This window comes from Drosophila santomea, chromosome 3L (assembly GCF_016746245.2).
Source record: "Drosophila santomea strain STO CAGO 1482 chromosome 3L, Prin_Dsan_1.1, whole genome shotgun sequence".
Lineage (NCBI taxonomy): Eukaryota > Metazoa > Arthropoda > Insecta > Diptera > Drosophilidae > Drosophila > Drosophila santomea.
In genome coordinates, this window is record NC_053018.2 from 19,347,095 (window position 1) to 19,364,456 (window position 17,362).

At 43.6% G+C, this 17,362-nt stretch overlaps 4 protein-coding genes and 1 long non-coding RNA gene across 5 annotated transcripts; 4 read left to right on the forward strand and 1 right to left on the reverse strand.

The window, feature by feature from the left end:
• The first annotated feature begins 516 nt into the window (after nt 1-516).
• On the forward strand, nt 517-3,972 carry LOC120450635. The gene is made up of 5 exons (XM_039633785.1): nt 517-882; nt 1,356-1,644; nt 2,529-2,860; nt 3,299-3,372; nt 3,436-3,972. The coding sequence occupies exons 1-5, from the start codon at nt 802-804 to the stop codon at nt 3,749-3,751; spliced, it is 1,092 nt and encodes a 363-aa protein (XP_039489719.1). The 5' UTR covers nt 517-801; the 3' UTR covers nt 3,752-3,972.
• A 375-nt stretch (nt 3,973-4,347) lies between these two features.
• LOC120450636 (glycine cleavage system H protein, mitochondrial) lies at nt 4,348-5,381 on the forward strand. The gene is made up of 3 exons (XM_039633786.2): nt 4,348-4,716; nt 4,772-5,050; nt 5,108-5,381. The coding sequence occupies exons 1-3, from the start codon at nt 4,599-4,601 to the stop codon at nt 5,206-5,208; spliced, it is 498 nt and encodes a 165-aa protein (XP_039489720.1). The 5' UTR covers nt 4,348-4,598; the 3' UTR covers nt 5,209-5,381.
• Nucleotides 5,382-5,861: 480 nt separating this feature from the next.
• On the forward strand, nt 5,862-14,236 carry LOC120450633 (acetyl-coenzyme A synthetase). The gene is made up of 6 exons (XM_039633782.2): nt 5,862-6,382; nt 11,694-12,432; nt 12,503-12,657; nt 12,752-12,920; nt 12,988-13,177; nt 13,275-14,236. The coding sequence occupies exons 1-6, from the start codon at nt 6,072-6,074 to the stop codon at nt 13,721-13,723; spliced, it is 2,013 nt and encodes a 670-aa protein (XP_039489716.1). The 5' UTR covers nt 5,862-6,071; the 3' UTR covers nt 13,724-14,236.
• On the reverse strand, nt 9,325-11,687 carry LOC120450637. The gene is made up of 2 exons (XR_005616296.1): nt 9,841-11,687; nt 9,325-9,780 (listed from the first exon to the last, which is right to left on the reverse strand). It is a non-coding gene; the product is annotated as an uncharacterized LOC120450637 (long non-coding RNA).
• A 618-nt stretch (nt 14,237-14,854) lies between the features above and the next one.
• LOC120450634 (phosphatase IMPL1, chloroplastic) lies at nt 14,855-17,034 on the forward strand. The gene is made up of 3 exons (XM_039633783.2): nt 14,855-16,010; nt 16,090-16,461; nt 16,540-17,034. Exons 1-3 carry the CDS (start codon nt 14,980-14,982, stop codon nt 16,946-16,948), a joined length of 1,812 nt encoding a protein of 603 aa, XP_039489717.1. The 5' UTR covers nt 14,855-14,979; the 3' UTR covers nt 16,949-17,034.
• Nucleotides 17,035-17,362: the final 328 nt, after the last annotated feature.

Genomic DNA, 17,362 nt, shown 5'->3' on the forward strand with positions numbered 1-17,362 from the left:
CGTATTATACGATGACGGGATTAATTACTTTATAAAATAAAACATTATATAGGCTTAGTGCGATTGGGAAGTGATTGAATACAAATAAAGATTTTTTCTTGTAATTATTTTTATAAAAGCTAGTTACTAGAACGTTTTAGCTTGAAAGGCGATGACGCGTCATGTCTGTCATGCAACGTCAAGCATTAGCAGTGCGTTTCGCAGGTAGCAGAAGGCGCCTTTGCCCGCGCAATTTAAATGCTTAAAAAATTCTGCCAGTAAATAGTTGGCATACTTGAACTCTGAGGTAAGCATTAAATACTTGCATTTGCGCAGTGATAAAGGCCAACAGCACTAATGTGCTAATACAGAAGACCGATAAGATTCTGGAATTCCAAATTTAGCCATTCGATTTAGGTCTCTCTTTTACATTTCAAGCCAAGGGGAAGTCGCGGAGGAGGGGCTCTCTTATCAGTAGTGATAATATAAGTTACGACCTGATAAATGTTCCAGCCAAACCACGGAATTCAGTTAACGAACGAAACGAAAAGCGAGCGGATACCGCCTCGATCGAAGCGAAACATAAAAAAATAAAAGCCCCTGGCCAGTTGGCTATTTGTTAAAAGAACCATTATCGCAAGTTTATCGAAAAATATAGTAAACGGGTGGCAAACTTAATTGTCCGGCCCGATCGTTCAGTTGGCCCACAGACGTCGCGTACTGCAAAAGCGCACTCAACCCGATCGATTTAAGTGCCGCATCCGGGGCGTGAGAATATCAGGCAATCGAGACCACCCCTATACATCAAACAGTCACAGCAAAATGTATCCAGCACCAGCGGCGAAAATCAAGCACTTTGGCTCCCTCAGAACGGCAGCAGTTTGGGCCGGAATTCTCGGAGTGGTAAGTCAGCGGCTGGAATTCATTATTGCAGTATAGGCCACCAAACGACCGCGACCCCGTTTCAAGCCCATTGATAAGAGATAAACTGTGGTGTTCGACCTCACATTGAACGCACTTACTAAGATTGGATGGTCTCTCCCTATCGGAAGGTCCAGTTTTCCAATTGGTGGAGAGAAGAACTAAGCGACAAAGATAACAGATAAACAGATAATGCCGATTGACGTGTGTAAACAAGTGAATGAACAAAAGGGTCATTATAAAACGGAAATAAATATAATAAAAAAAGTTGCCTAATTGTTCGAGTGTGAATAATATAAGTATCTAGAAGCCATTCACCTCAATTAAGACGGAACAAGAAGGGCAAACTCAACTTTAAACGATACAATATTTTTATTTCGTTAACTTTATTTAGTTAACTTATGACTTATTTATAAATTAATTGTTTTCTTATTTTATGACGGTTTTTGTATCAGGCTCAGTCTATCATCTGGATGGGTTTGACCATAACAGCGATATGTGCCTTCAATTGTGTCCTGTATATTACAAATGACCTCAGCTATGGCTCCATGGTCAAGACTGTATTCTTTGACGTGTACTTCAAGGGCGGTTGCAGGATGAACCCCAGTGATTACCAGAACTACGACCAAACCATTCTGAATACAGTGACTACTGTGTTTGATCCTACCCAGATTTTGATCTGGAATTCGGTCTACCTGGGCGTTTCGGTTTGCTGGCTCATCGTCTCCGTTGTGCTGCTACTGTGTAAGTATTTCAAGAACCGGAAATGAACTGCATATAGAACTAAGATATTGAAACCTTTATGATTCACTAGGAGAAATCTATAATATTGTTTATCAAGCAGCCAAAACTTTCGATAAAATCAAAAGCCCCTCGCATGGCACAAAGCCGTAAAGCCCAAATAAACAAAACTTAATGATAAGTTCGCTTGGGACTTATATGATGGGTTATATAACGATTTCATTGATGGTACTTCCCCAGAATATTACTTTCTTAGCATTTGTCGTCTGGCTTACAAAAAATTAAGAAAATTAAGCAATGAGGCAACTAAGAAGTCACATGTCGTTTTCTAAACTTAAACAAGAGAGAATGCTATATCGAGTCTCCCGACTATCAGATACCCGTTACTCAGCTAGTGAAAGAGCGAACGAGAAATTTCGACATTTTCTGGAATATCGGTAGAAATTTTTGAAAAAAAAATTAAATAAAAAAAATTAAATACGGACAGACGGACTCTACAAGTAAAGGGTATAAACATTTTAGTACGTACATACATTTGTAGTTATATTATGACTCAATCTAAATACTGCTCAAATACAAAAATCATAAATCATGAAAAATCATATCTTATCTAGTAATTGATTAATTAAAATTTAATAAAAGATATTTATTTACTTAAATTTTAAAACGAAAGTTATTGGCTCTTTGACACATTTCAGGGGATACTAAACAAAGTGGTTTTTAAAATTATATTATTTAATGACTTAATTATAAGTTTGATTGATGTATCACCAATAAGTAAGCCCATTTAAGTATCACATGTTTAGCGCCTTGCTTTTTTTCTGACAGTCTCGCCCGTGATGGATTATACTTGAATTTATAGCCCCTTCATATTCTTTCCATTTCAGGGGTGCGCAAGGACAACCCAAAGCAGACCGTGACTGCCATCTCCATCTGGGCCTTCTTCGTGGCCGCCATATGCTGCATGGATGTGGCTTCCGGAGTGATCTTCGGCGTGGATTACGGACGTTTTCACGAGGAGGCTCTGAGATACAATGCCAATAGTATCAATGATGGTGTCATCTATCCCTTGGCTGCTACTTTAATCGCCGGAGGAGTGGCTGCCATTGCCATGATGATCATCTCCTTCAAGGGATTTGTTCTGTGGTTCATTAACTTTGGACTGCTCGTATACCTAGTCGTGAGAGCCATTCGCATTTCCACCGATAAGGACAATGTGGTAAGTTGTGAGCTCATCGTTCACTTATGTATGTTGGGTGACTTCTCCGTTGTCTATTCTGATTTCATAAATTTTCGACACTGTCTTCGAAAAATTCCAGCAACGTATAAAGTAGAAGTCGGCGGGCAGCGACTACGACATGGCTAAACTTAGCACTTTGTCGCCATTAATTCAATGTGGTGGTGGTAATTGCTGATAAGCTGGTTTCCAATTTGGCATCGGGTTTGCCTGATAGCGGGCTCTTGGGTTTTCGGTTTTGAATCACCGAACACAGTGGAAAGTGATGATTTACTGTGCAATAAGTGCGGGGGTTCTTAAGAAGTACTTAGCTTCCTGGAACTAAAATGCTCTAAAGCCAGTATAAAATTCTACTTTCGCAAAAACAAAAAACTCAAATATCTTCTGTAATAAAATAAACAAACATGTAATTTTCCGCAGGATACTTTGTTCAATCCTCGCAAGGATTCCAATGATATTCTGACCACCAGGACTCCGATCCGCGCATACGAGGAGTAAGTAGAAACGCTCATAATATCCATAACAACTTGAAACTAATTCTCGATTTGTATTGACAGGGTGGAGGTCCAGGCGTATAACAACGCCGCTTACGTTCCGGAAACCCGTTCCATGGCCGAGACCATCGAGGTGAACGAGGGAGCCATTGTGCGGGCAGCGCACTTGTCGATGGATTCGAACCTGATGGATCGTCGATTCCGAGACCTCAACGCGTTCCAGCAGTATCCGCCTCCGAATCCGCAGCAAAGTCGCCCGCTGAAGCCGTCGTCGCAGAATCCCACGGAGACCATTGTGGTGGCCACCTCGGGATTCCCCGTACCGGACTATTCCCCGCAGCCCAGCCCCAATGGCATTCTTCGTCCCCACCAATACTAGATTACTAAGCCCCTTGGCGCCCCTCCAAAAAGCCCTCTTCGATACTATAATTCTCAAATAATCACAGCTAAAGTTTAGTTCAAATTTTATCAGCGGGAGCAACTCTTCTGCTTGTTTATTCTTATTTATTTGCATGTTTATAACCAAATAAGTGTACAGTTGTAAATATATAAAGACGTTCTAGTTCCACAGTGGAATGGTATTTGTTTATATGTAAATTATGTAAATTATTTTCTTATAGAGCTGATAAGAAAAGTAATCGGCCCCCAGCAACGATTAATTGGGAGGAGATAAGAAATACAGGAGGAGCATCGAATTGTTATATGAATTTAGTATGACCGATTTATTCTTCAGTCTGATCTTAACATTTAGAAGATATAAAAGTGGTCTGAACTGTTATAAAAATACCTTTCTATTTCTGTTTTACTTTCTAAATTGAGCTATATGCGAAATTACATTTTTTTAAATAAAAGTGCTCAAACTCAATTTCTATTATAAGATATATTGTCCATCAACCAACAAAATACATTCTAAAGTGTTCAATCAGCCCTCCAAAATGTTGGGCAGTGCGATAAGGCGGTAGTCCGATTATCGTTATCGGCATGCAAGCCGTACGGCATTTTTAGGCCCATTTCGAAGAAGCCGCTGTTTCCTCGGGTCAACAAAAGTTCACAAATTATATTCTGGCTGGTGATAAGCCCGGCAGTATTCAACTTTCATCTCGATTGCCGGGCATTAAACGTAGCGTGTGCGTTTTCAAATCCGATCATTTGTCACCGAAACACCCCCGGGAACAGTTGGAAAATTCATCTCGCCAACAGTTGGTTTTGTTTTTGACTTGAAAAATATGGTTTTCATTACGAAATTTGCAAGAATTGGGCTGCAGGCCGCCCGCCAGCTAAGTGCCACGCCCCTTGGCGGCGTCCAGGCTCGCGCCTTTCACCTGACAAACCTCCTCGCCAAAGGTAAGCCATTTGTTTATGCAATACCCACTGAATCTCAAACTGTAATCTCCGCCAGAACGCCGCTACACAAACAAACACGAGTGGGTGGAGGTGGTATCGGGCAGCAATGCCATAGTTGGCATCTCCAGTTACGCCCAGGAGGCTCTCGGGGATGTGGTGTTCGCTCAGCTCCCAGAACCCGGCACGGAAGTGAAACAGGATGACGAATGTGGAGCCCTGGAGAGCGTGAAAGCGGCCAGCGAGGTGTATTCACCAGTTAGCGGCAAGGTGATCGAAAAGAATGCTCTGGTGGAAGACACACCGGCCCTGGTCAACAGTAGTTGCTATGAGAAGGGTAATTTCTGCAAAAAAAACCTTTTTAACTTTATTAAAAACACACTCCTTTTCTTAGGCTGGCTCTTCAAGGTAGACCTGAAGGATCCCAAGGAACTCGAAGCCCTCATGACCGAGGATCAGTACAAAGCCTTTCTGAGCAGCAGTGGTGATCACTAGAACCAACAGCTAATCCTAACCCGAAAGCATCTTTGCTGTAGCCTTTAAAACGGAAAACTAGCATTTGTTATCAGCTGAAAAACGCTACACTCATACACAAAAACTCATCGTCATACACATGTTGTTGTAGCTCTTGAAATTTGTTACGAATAAGAATCAACAGTAAATCTAAATATTATATTTAAATTGGGAATCTTGACCTGCGGGTGGCAGACGTCGCCTGCTCCCCCATGGAAACCTTCTAGGCGATAAGACCAGAAGACCGAAGAGAAACGTGTTAAGAGTTGCTCAATGATAAGAAGTCACTCAACAAGGCACTCAATTTCATAATAACACAGATCAGCTTAATGCGGCGTGCTTGGCCGGATTTAGGAAAAACATTTAACACTGTTGCTTGGACACGCGATGGCGCACGCCACGGCACTCAGCCATCACCTGATTGTTTCGATGATGGACCGATGACACACCTACCTCTCTGGAAAGTTACGCCGTGCTCTGGCGATAAGGATGTCCAAGTCGCGCCTTGGAAATATGCCCGATCAAGATGATAAGCCCTCCAAAAAGCGCCGCCCATGTCCCATTGAACTTGAAGAGCGTGTTCGCCAAAGCTTTTCGGTTCGGAAAGCTATGGCAACGGAGGCGAAAAGCTTGGCAGAGCTCACTCGAGTGGTCAGTGCTCAAAAAGAACTCATTCCGTGCGGTGCGAGAAGCGCGTGCTGCTCGAGAACCAACCCCTAAAACTAATAAAAACAATCACACACAAAGCTAAGGATAATTGCAAAACAGGATAATTGAAGACCGCAAACAAGGGAAAACATTTCAAGGATATACACCAATAACTAAGACCACAAATCAAGAACAAAATGCCAGCTGAAAAATCAATATACGATCCCAATCCGGCCATCAGCCAAAATGCCTACATATCCAGCTTCGAGGAGTATCAGAAGTTCTACCAGGAGTCGCTGGACAATCCGGCCGAGTTCTGGTCCCGCGTGGCCAAGCAGTTCCACTGGGAAACGCCCGCCGACCCGGAGAAGTTCTTAAAGTACAACTTCAACATCTCCAAGGGACCCATTTCGATCAAATGGATGGAGGGTGCCTCCACCAATCTGTGCTACAATCTACTGGATCGCAACGTTAGGAACGGTCTGGGCGACCAGATAGCCTACTACTGGTGAGTCTGGTTGGAAATCCTCGCCCACTTTCCCTTCGGGTGGCGTAGGTCGCACGAAAACAAAAGTATTTAGGTGGCAGCGCAGGATTATTGATTTTTCGTATGTTACGAAACTCTCGCCTAGTGACGTAGAAAGGTGGGCTCTTTTTGAACAGGACTTACTGCGCAGGCACCACACCACACGAAAACAGATGATAGCTCTCCTTTTGCATAATTTATATATGTGCACAAGGATGCAACTCGGTGGCTCCTCACCTGCCATCGGTTTTCGAACTTTTGGGAACTTTTCCCCTATTACTTTTCTGTCTGTTAATTTGAGCAATTTTTTTCGTTTTGATTGCCAATAATTGGTTTAATCGTCTGCATGCCAAATGTGACAGTGGGATTAACGACCTAAAATAATTCAACTTCGGGAGGTATTTGGCTTTCCAAATGCGGCTTTGCTAGGCACTCCGACTCTGGGTCAATGTCAGGGCTAGTCTTCGTTCCTCGAGACGACCCCCATAAGGGGGTGACCCGGCCAAGTTTACGCTTGGTTTTTCTTTATTTATTCAGTTAAAATCGATTTACAGAGAAACCGGTTGGGGAAGCCCTGACAAAGAAGAAACTTTGCTCTTATTTGATTTTTTCACATGTTTTTGCTAGCTTTTCTGTTTAGTGTGAGTAGGAATGTTCTTCTTTATTCATAAATTTAAAATCGTGTGCCACTGGACTCTTTTTTAATTATGTTTCCTTATTTTGCCAGTACCTCCAATTATTTTGAAGAACATTTTCTTTGCTTTTGAACAAAAAGCAAGCTCGCTCCTTTTTTATTCGCAAAACTTTGTACTTGCCTCAAAGGAACATTATCCGTCCATTCTGATGTCTTATCTAAGTTCAGTTTTTAACTCATCTTTTTATCATTTGTTTGTTTCTACACACGAGGAGGCATTCGTTCGTAACCAAAATTAAACAATCAAAGGCAATAATAACTAGGGACTTCTTCCCACTTTAAGTCAACATACTTCGTTCACTGAGATTAGGCTACAGACACTCCCTTTCGCTGATTAGCTACCGAAAAGCCCAGTACTATATATTACTTTTTGAGGTTCTCAAGTGCCCACTCAAATCGCAATTAAATTGAATAGCTCGGAGTGGATGGATTTTTGTTTTTTTTTATTGTTTTCAGACCCAAAGTTCGCCGAGTAATGCGTCAGGGCGCAAAAAACACAAAGTTAAACAAACGTTAATGCTAATGAGCTTATCTCGGGGTTATCATTTGAGAGGCGGGTTAGAGGGCGGGGCGCGTGTGCCGGAGGAAATGCAAATGAAAGTCAGGTAACTGAAAGGCAATTACAAGGTCATTGGAAGTATTGGTTCCCATTCAGCGTCGAAGTTACTATACGACGGCCCATCACTACTACTATTCTCGGCTATTTCCCACTTTTGCTGGGAATTATTTAATCCCAGCCCACAATCTGTCCTCACTTTCCTCAGATAAGATAAAAAGTGGGACACAGACCCAATAAGGCTGAAAAAACCGTGTGCACGTAATGAGTAATAATTAACGCTTTTCGAACCACCGTCTTAGATAATTTTATTGCAAACCACAGCAAGCTAAAATCTTACAATTTATGTGCCAATTTTATTGCATAGATAGGCGCAGCGAATCGGAAAAGGTTTAGAATTCTGGTATTTGGGATTTTAAATGTTCTTGTTCTTTCAAGTTTGTCTGTTTGGCCTAATTAATTGTTCAAATTTAAAATTAGTGAATTTTATGAGAATTTTTTCTAAGCCTAAAAAGCAATATCTTTGGATTTCTTAATTATTTTTTTTACCTTCCGGTTTCCGTGCCTCAATCCCAAAATAACCGTTTCGAACCCAACCGATTTACGAAAACTGTTTTCAATTTCGAGAGTCGTTAGCAACAAAATGAAGTCGAATTAAGCACACGAAAGCCTGAGGCGAAAGCCGAGCAATATTATGTAAACGATTTGACAATGCGCGCAAATTGTTTATTCAAATTGATGGAAGCGCGTCTTTGCGTTAAACAGTTTGCCATTTTTCCTTTCCATTAATTTTTGTGTCAGCCGGCGTCTGGGCAAAAGGTGGAGTAGAATAGGTAAAACACGGGGAAATTGACTAAAGCTAAATACGGAAAAAATTGGGAAATTAACCAAAAAGTATAGAAATAAAGTATTTATAATTTCCCAGTAAGCGCTAACAGTTTGGCAACCACTGGGCGTCTAGAAAATCACGCGATCACATCGTCTGATTCACTCACAACCAATTAGAGAGCCACTGCGCTCCACGCACGAAGAAAGACTAGGAGAGAGATATTAGAGGGAGAGCTACATACATACATAATTGTAAAAAAATTAATGGACTGTCTGTTTTACCTGCTAAAAAATAACAGAGCGGCAAAATCCCACATACGTATAAAAATGCTGCGTAGGCATTTCGTGACTTCTATCGCCATTGTTATCAGTGCTTCCACATGAGACAGGTTGACAGGCCCTTTTCTGTAAATTATGTAAACTGTAAGCTACTCTCTTCACACAAATCAAAAATGCGCCAAGCCGTTAAAACAAATAAACGATCTTTAGATAAACATAGTAGAATGGAGGAGCATCGTACGATAATGTCTCTCAAACTGTAGGGCTCGAGCAGACACGGAGACGCGATAGAAAGAGATCGATAGAGTGAAATCACTGCAAGAAATCAGAATGTTTTGTGGCCAAACAAATTTCGATCTTAGCATGACTAGGTGCTACTGTTTGGAATCCACTTTCTGTTCGTTTGGAGAGTATCTACAATATTTTTTAAGCACAAACATATAGACTTCACCGCGAGGCCCTAGAGGTTAAACATATGTAGTAATTTTTTCCGGTCATAAATACGAATGCTTGGGAACTTTGAAGTAATAAAAAATCTAATTACATCGAAGCGCTAAATATTCAAAGTTTTACGTAAAGAGATTTTCTCATAAATTTTATCATAAATTTTTTGCCAAACAAATTATTTTTAGCTGTTTAAAAAGGTTTTTGCACAGTGTAGGAGGGAAACTGAAATATTCCATGCGATACATGCGACACGCGAATCAACAGCTGATGTTATTGTTATTAAGATAAGTCGCCGGTGCTTCTTGTTCTCGCCGTAGTTGTTATACCATTCCTCATAATTTTTTCATTTTTGGCTCGCACGTGTGGTGAGAGTGGCGGTTTTTGGTATATTTTCGGATTTCCGATTTCTGATAAGCGGGAGACGGCCACGCGTCCTCCCTTGGTCAAGAGGTGAATGGAATGGTAGATGGCGGATCGGATCGGGACGGTGCATGAGGTGTTTTTAAGGCAGCATGGAAAATTTCTTGTCTGGCGATCCGGCGACGAGATTACGAGGCGAGTGGCCCGATTACGCCTCTAAATTGGAAATTAATAACCTCGTCGCGACACATTTTTCCCAATGGCTTGGTTACTCACGCGGAGGAGTAGGCACCTCTAGTGCTCCAAACTCTGATAAGTGAAGAGGATGTCCGCCGGTGCACAATTTAGTTTTCCATGTCTGTCAGCTGTCGCCGACTGATTAGAATTTCGGCACAGGCTGGCAATCCCCAGGTGTTGAAAAAATATACACATATATTTCTTAAGTTTGCTTTTATTTTTATGATCTTATCCATAAGTCATGACGTAAGAAATTGAGGGGCTATTTTAATTATTGCTGATCTGGAAAGCTAGAGAAGCTGTTGCTAGTGATGCTGTTGGGCATCTGGAACGGCTTGTTCAATGTACAAATGATGAAGTTGTTAGCTGCTCGTCCGTGAGGATATCCGATAAGTATGGATAAAAGATTTGGAAAGGGTCGCACCATGAGGAATTACTATATGGTAGAGGTACTATTCAAGTAACTTGTGGGTGTTTTCGTTCTGATTTTATGCCTATGACCGTCGAGACAGACTCGGTGGAAAGCCTGTGCAACCTTAAGTAATATCGCAGTACAGGGTAAGGGATGAAAATGACTAAGCCCAGTAAGTCGAGGGGTGTTTTCATGGCGTATTTTGTTTATTTTTACCATCTTACTAATTGACCAGTACAAGTACAAACAGGTATTTCGTTCGAGTGGAATATCATTTCACGGAAGTGGTTCTGGCCCGGTAAAATCAGTCCAAACACCAAACAGCCCCACTTGGCACTCGTCACCCCTTTCAGGGCGAACTTTGCACACTGCGGACTAGTCAGCAGTACTAAAATAACCCCTTTGAAAACGTCACGATGCGAGCTTTTGTCGTTGTTCCGCCTGCTTCCTCCTTTTTCTTTGGCAATACATATTTTTGGGCCAAACTAATAGGCGCTTTATTGCCGGCTAATTCGAGTTCTTATCGCTGGTGACGGACAGCAGGTGATGATTTATACTGTGCTGATTGCATTGTCTACCTTTCTAGTCCACCTGTCGTGCAGTTTATTACTGTTTTTCTGCGTTGCTAATCTGCCTTGACCTCCAAAACAGCCATGGAAATGGCTTTCCCCTTACTCTCCAAGTTTCATGTTTGACCATTGGTGATCGCGAGTGTTTATATCCGTTTTGAACGCTGAAACCATTCACGATTTAGCCCAGTCACGATCTTTGTTTACCCATTCAAAGCTTTCAAAGCTCTGACAAATTTCACATTCCATTTCGTGTTGGGTTCTAAATTCGTTTATTTAATAGCAACAATTAGGGCAACACTAACAGTGCCCACTACTTGCTCGTGAATTTTGGATTATTAGGAATGGATATTCGATGGGGTTAATTTTCTTATTTATTTTTGGAAGAGTATAATTACTTTTTAGTAAGTTACCGCTAATTGCACATACTACATATAACTAGTGTATTTATTCAATGAAGTAGGTCATTGGCACTGGCTTCTGTTGCCAAGTTCAGAACAAAAAGGGAAAGGAATACAAAGTACTTGTATATACAATTGCACAATGCCAAGTCATATTATGTACACCGTAAGAACACAAGCGTCTAATAAATGAGGACCCATAGCATTACTTTCTAATTTTCACGATAGACATAAAATGTCCCCTTGAAATTAGGTGACAATTTGAGCTCAGAAAATCGAATTAAGTCTGCTCGGGCAATTAGGAAGACTCGCATTACAGTAAGTGATCCACTTGTGGTGGGGCTAATTAGTCCAATTGTGGGGCACCCGGTACGCGGCCACCCATTTGGGAACGCCACCGGCGCGTGCTCAATGTAAATACTATACGCGTATAAGTAATACTACTATGTATGTTGGAATATAATGCAGTGTGTTTCCTCATGGTCGTGTTTCTTTTTGCCATTGTTTCAGGGAGGGCAACCACCCCGACGATTATTCTCGGGGTCTCACCTATCGCAAGTTGCTGGAGGAGGTGTGCCGGTTCGCCAATGTGCTGAAGGATCATGGAATTCGAAAGGGCGATCGTGTGTCCATCTACATGCCCATGATTCTGGAGCTGCCCATCGCAATGCTGGCCTGCGCCCGCATTGGAGCCGTGCACTCGATCGTCTTCGCCGGATTTTCACCGGACTCGCTGGCGGAGCGGATGTTCGATTGCAAGGCCAAGCTGCTGATTACAGCGGATGGAGCTTGGCGTGGAGAGAAAGCCCTGTACCTGAAGGCGCTGTGCGACACGGCCTTGGAGAAGGTCGAGGAGATGGGTCACTCCGTGGAGAAGTGCATTGTGGTGTCGCACTTGAAGCGCGTGACTCCGTGCCAGCCGGATCATGTCGAGGAGGAAATTCCGTGGACTGATGACCGCGATTACTGGTGGCATGAGGAGATGGAGGACAAGGAGCCGGCTTGCTATCCCGAGTGGATGGATGCCGAGGATCCGCTGTTCATGCTCTACACCAGTGGCTCCACTGGCAAGCCCAAGGGAGTGCTTCACACGACCGCCGGATATCTGCTGTATGCGGCCACAACCTTCAAGATCGTATTTGACTATAAGCCAGGGGATATCTACTGGTGCACCGCCGATGTTGGCTGGATCACGGGACACACCTACGTAGTGTACGGACCGTTGGCCAATGGTGCCACTTCAGTGATTGTAAGTGGCTGATTAAATGTAACGAAATATTGATTTCCGACTAACTGTCTCTACTACCCGGCATTTGCAGTTCGAGGGCACACCATTCTTCCCTGGAAACGATCGGTACTGGAGTGTCATTGACAAATATAAGGTCACCCAGTTCTACACAGCTCCTACGGCGATTCGCGCTCTCATGAAGTTCGGCGAGGGTCCCGTTCTGAAGCACAACCTGAGCGGACTCAAGTAGGTTTTATACCCATTATTCTTACTTGTTTGAACATATCGCTTAGGATCACCAAAACAACTTTCCTAATGTCACAATGTTATTGTCTTGCAGAGTTTTGGGCAGCGTGGGTGAGCCCATCAACCCGGAGGCCTGGCTGTGGTATTACAAGTACATTGGAAAGGAGCAGTGCTCCATTGTGGACACCTTTTGGCAAACGGAAACCGGTGGACATGTCATTACACCCCTGCCTGGAGCGACTCCCATGAAGCCGGGATCTGCTGTAAGTGAATCACGTTGGCTAGTTGATGTCTGTGACTGTACTAAAACTTATTTCCTTACACTCGTAGTCATTCCCCTTCTTTGGCGTCAAGCCCACTTTGCTGGATGAGTGCGGAATCGAAATTAAGGGAGAGGGCGAGGGCTACTTGGTCTTCTCGCAGCCTTGGCCGGGAATGATGCGCACCTTGTACAACAACCATGAACGCTTCGAGGACACTTACTTCTCCAAGTTCCCAGGTTTCTACTGCACTGGCGATGGTGAGTCTGAATCCGTTTTCAAGTTTAGAACTGTTTTTCTTTGTGATTTTAAAGTGGATATAGGTTGCTAACTTTTGTTTTGATCTTTTCCTCATAGGAGCGCGTCGCGATGCTGATGGCTATCTGTGGATCACTGGTCGTGTGGACGACATGCTAAACGTGTCCGGTCATCTGATGTCCACCGCCGAGGTAGAGTCGGTTCTCACAGAGCATCCTCGCGTGGCTGAGTCCGCCGTGGTTTCCCGTCCGCATCCCGTCAAAGGCGAGTGTCTCTACTGCTTCATCACGCCCAACGAGAACGAGGTCTTTGATCAAAAGCTGATTTCCGACCTTAAGAAGATGGTGCGAGAACGCATCGGCCCTTTTGCCATGCCGGATGTCATTCAAAACGCTCCCGGACTGCCCAAAACCCGTTCCGGCAAGATTATGCGCCGTGTGCTGCGCAAGATCGCGGTTAACGATCGCAACGTGGGCGACACATCTACCTTGGCCGATGAGCAAATCGTGGAGCAACTGTTCGCCAACCGGCCAGTGGAGGCCAAGTAGATGGTAGTTGTTGGACCAACTGGCTGCAGCCAGAATCCTTTCACACAAGGCTTTCCCCGGTTGCAGTGACCACTCCAGTTTGCCATCGCATTTCTACCACATACGTATCCCGATTACGTATCCTGTAAATCTCCCTCTACTTATATGAATTACCTACTGCTTAATGTTGGTTCCGTTCCGGGCTGCGACGTGGTTAGCACTTCTAAAATTCTACTTAGCTCGTAGGCCTAAGCGTGTGCGTAAGTAAGTGACTGGATGATGATTTTTGATCCCAGTTATCTATCGTCCATATAATTTTGTGTACTTGCCTGTTCACCGTAGTTAACATGCTCACCACGCACACATTTTCCAGCTCTTTTGTTTCTTCGTTGTAGTCGTAGTTTAAGTTCTCGTTAATTCGTTGTGATACAAATTTAATTATATCTTACTTATGTATGTATTTTTAGTAGAATTGATATGAGACAAAATATATACACGATTCCAATTATCGCCACAAATTACACAAATAACTTATTTTTTGTTGTATCCTTTTTTTGTAGTATCTCCTTTACACCTTTTCAGACCTGAGAAGATGCGCACGTAAGTCCGGAGACGATCGGGGAAAGCGGTTTCCTCCCCGTCCCATTAGCCCATAAGTTTGAGAACGATACATATCTTTGTGGAATAATGCTTGCCACATTCCTACATACGATCTACATGTTAAAGAGAACCGCTCGGATATACTATATACACTATATATATATATGTTACACGGTCAGAAGACTTACTGCAACGAAACATATCATTGAAGTTACTGCTGCAAGCCTATTGATATTATAGAGGATTTTATTGTTAGAGATCGTTGTTTTGGGGAGATCGACCTAGAAGTAATGGATACCATGGATTGGCTGATCATGGGCAGCGGTCCCCAGTCTGATTGTAAAAAGATTGTTAGTTTTACTGCGTTGGCGAACGAAAGATTGCAATTTACATATCAATATATATATATATATATTTCTGTATATGAACGTATGTGCATAATAAAGTTTATTGTTTTAATGTGTTTGAACCTAAAAAATCCAACGACTATATTATATTTAGAAATTCTTATGAAATCGAGATCGCGCTAGCCGAGCTCAATACTTCCTGTGAATCAGTCAACTCTCGGCCTTTGTCAAGTTTGTTTTGTTGATTTTCGGCTCGGTCTTTTAACACCTGGGTGGCAGTGCCAGAACTTGGTCTTGGTTGTTGTTGGGCTGTGGACGAGCACCACCAGAATGGCCGACGGATCGAATACACCGAGCAAGGAGCCAGCTCAACGGCCTCCAGACCAGACCACCACCGGAAATGCGGCTACCCGATTCGGCTTGGAGGATCACGAAGCTACTCAGCAGGATGCCCGGGTGACGACACTGCGGCAAGCGGAAGAGCGACGTGGTTCCATGGTGCCTCCCGATAAGCGGGCGATGTCCATGAAGATCTCGCAAGCGCGAATAAACACTTTAAAGGATCCGAATCGGCCTGGCCCTAATTCTGGTGAAGCGCCAACACCACCAGCAACACCAAAGCCCTTGGTTAACATCTCGTCGCAGAACTCTTTGGCGAGAGGTGTGGCGCCAGATCTTCCACCCAAGCCTCAGCGCTCCTCGGAAACCGACGCCGATATTCAATCTTCCGATGTGGATAAGCGACCGGAAAAGAGGAAATCGGAGAAAGTACTAACTGATTCTTCATCTTCGTCATTGGAGGAAGCAATGAAGAAAGAACCACAGAAACCCGTTCCAAGTGCTGCTGCATCGGCGCCTCCTCCTCCACAATCTCAGCCTCAGGAGAAGTCCATTGAGTTTGCGCCCAAGGAAGCGGAGCCCATTGCCCCGCCGCCGCAGAGACCGGAGGATGTACCCTTGCCACCGCCCATGATGTCGTCCTTGCCGACTGATGACAGCCAAGACGATGTGCAGAGCTTAAACAGCAAGTTGACCAACACCGACATCACTTTTCACCCATCCAAGGTATTCGCCTCGAAGGGAACCAACACTTCCGGCATGCTCTACTCCGACGAGGAAAATGAGCAGGTGGAAGAGGAATACCCCAGGCTACCGGATCAGTTCTCCGCCGGCGACCTGGACACTTTGTTCCAACTGGCCTGCAGGGAGGTGAAGAAGGCTGGTGCCATCGCTCTTGCGGAAAACGAAAAGAGCATGGAGTACACCACCAAGAAGCACACGAATGACATCGTCACTCCCACTGACAACATTGTCGAGGAGACCTTCATTAGGGCCATCAGCTCACGGTATCCCGATCACCAGTAAGTTGGATATATTTAATCCTTAAGTTTTATTAAAATTCCTTTTTTTAATGTGGATTGTATATTATCACCCATGCAGGTTTATTGCCGAAGAGAGAGTTTCAAAGTCGGAGACTGGTATGGTAACCCTGACAGATGAGCCCACCTGGATAATCGATCCCATTGATGGCACCATGAACTATGTCCACCACTTTCCGTACTACTGCATCTCCGTGGCCTATTTGGTAAATCAGGTGACGCAGTTTGGTATTATCTATAACCCGCCCATGAAGAACATGTACACTGCACAACTGGGGAAGGGTGCTCAAATGAACGGTGAGATCATTAGGACCACTGGCCAGAGGAACCTCTCCGCGGCCATGGTGCTGCAGGAGTACAGTTCGGGCAGCAATGAGGCGCGTAACCAGGTGGCAATTGAGAATGCCCAGCTACTGGTAAAGAAGACCCATGCGTAAGTATTCCAAATTTAGAGAGTCAAGTCAGTCAGTTTTAAGACCAACTATTACCAACTATTACTGTTTCTTTGCAGGCTGCGTTCCATTGGATCCTCCGCCATGGGCTTGGCAATGGTTGCCTCCGGAGTGGCGGATGCCTATTACAACTTTGGGTTGCACGTTTGGGATATGGCAGCAGGAGCTTTGATAGTCAAGGAGGCTGGAGGAGTGGTTATGGATCCGGACGGAGATGAACTGGATATTATGTCCCGTCGCTGTCTCGCTGCCTCTTCTGGGTACCTTGCACTCGATTTGGGTAACTTCCTCGAGCAGAATTATCCTTCTCCGCGTGATGACGAGCCGCGTTCCGTGAACCCGAATGAGTACGGACCTGCTCCGGAAACCAGGGATTTTACCAGCCAGACGGACTTCCCCGATTCGGATACACCGGAAACCACTGACACCGAAATGGCCACCGAAAAACGTGCGACGACTGCTAACTGACCACTAGGAAGGCTAGCTAAAATTGAATTTACAAATTTTAGTTGTTTAATAAACTGACAATGCATGGTTTTTCCAACTTTCTTAAATTAAGTTGAGTTTTATTTATACCAATACCAATTATCCTCTAGGCAGCCATGAATAATAATTTCTAATGCTACGTACAGACAAATTGATGTTTTCATATTTTCCATATCGATATGGGATCCCATTTGTATGTTATGTTTTCCAAAATTGTTTATTGTAAGTCTTTAAAATGTGGAAGTTATTTGGTGCATGGTTCACAAAGGTATATTTTAGTATACATAGGTTTGAAGTTTGCGGCAATTACATGGTCGTTTAAGTCATAGATAAATGACCAATCAAGGTCCTCACAAATTTTTAATTTAATATCAAAGGCTACGAAAATCTACAAGG

Bases quoted from the DNA above. Each gene is read 5' to 3' on its own strand.
- LOC120450634 (XM_039633783.2), top strand. From the start codon at position 14,980: ATGGCCGACGGATCGAATACACCGAGCAAGGAGCCAGCTCAACGGCCT. The intron at 16,011-16,089 runs GTAAGTTGGATA...TCACCCATGCAG, and splicing joins TCACGGTATCCCGATCACCA to GTTTATTGCCGAAGAGAGAG. The intron at 16,462-16,539 runs GTAAGTATTCCA...GTTTCTTTGCAG, and splicing joins CTGGTAAAGAAGACCCATGC to GCTGCGTTCCATTGGATCCT.
- LOC120450636 (XM_039633786.2), top strand. From the start codon at position 4,599: ATGGTTTTCATTACGAAATTTGCAAGAATTGGGCTGCAGGCCGCCCGC. The intron at 4,717-4,771 runs GTAAGCCATTTG...AATCTCCGCCAG, and splicing joins GACAAACCTCCTCGCCAAAG to AACGCCGCTACACAAACAAA. The intron at 5,051-5,107 runs GTAATTTCTGCA...TCCTTTTCTTAG, and splicing joins CAGTAGTTGCTATGAGAAGG to GCTGGCTCTTCAAGGTAGAC.
- LOC120450633 (XM_039633782.2), top strand. From the start codon at position 6,072: ATGCCAGCTGAAAAATCAATATACGATCCCAATCCGGCCATCAGCCAA. The intron at 12,658-12,751 runs GTAGGTTTTATA...ATTGTCTTGCAG, and splicing joins CACAACCTGAGCGGACTCAA to AGTTTTGGGCAGCGTGGGTG. The intron at 13,178-13,274 runs GTGAGTCTGAAT...TTTTCCTCATAG, and splicing joins TTTCTACTGCACTGGCGATG to GAGCGCGTCGCGATGCTGAT.
- LOC120450635 (XM_039633785.1), top strand. From the start codon at position 802: ATGTATCCAGCACCAGCGGCGAAAATCAAGCACTTTGGCTCCCTCAGA. The intron at 1,645-2,528 runs GTAAGTATTTCA...TTTCCATTTCAG, and splicing joins CTCCGTTGTGCTGCTACTGT to GGGTGCGCAAGGACAACCCA. The intron at 3,373-3,435 runs GTAAGTAGAAAC...TTGTATTGACAG, and splicing joins CCGATCCGCGCATACGAGGA to GGTGGAGGTCCAGGCGTATA.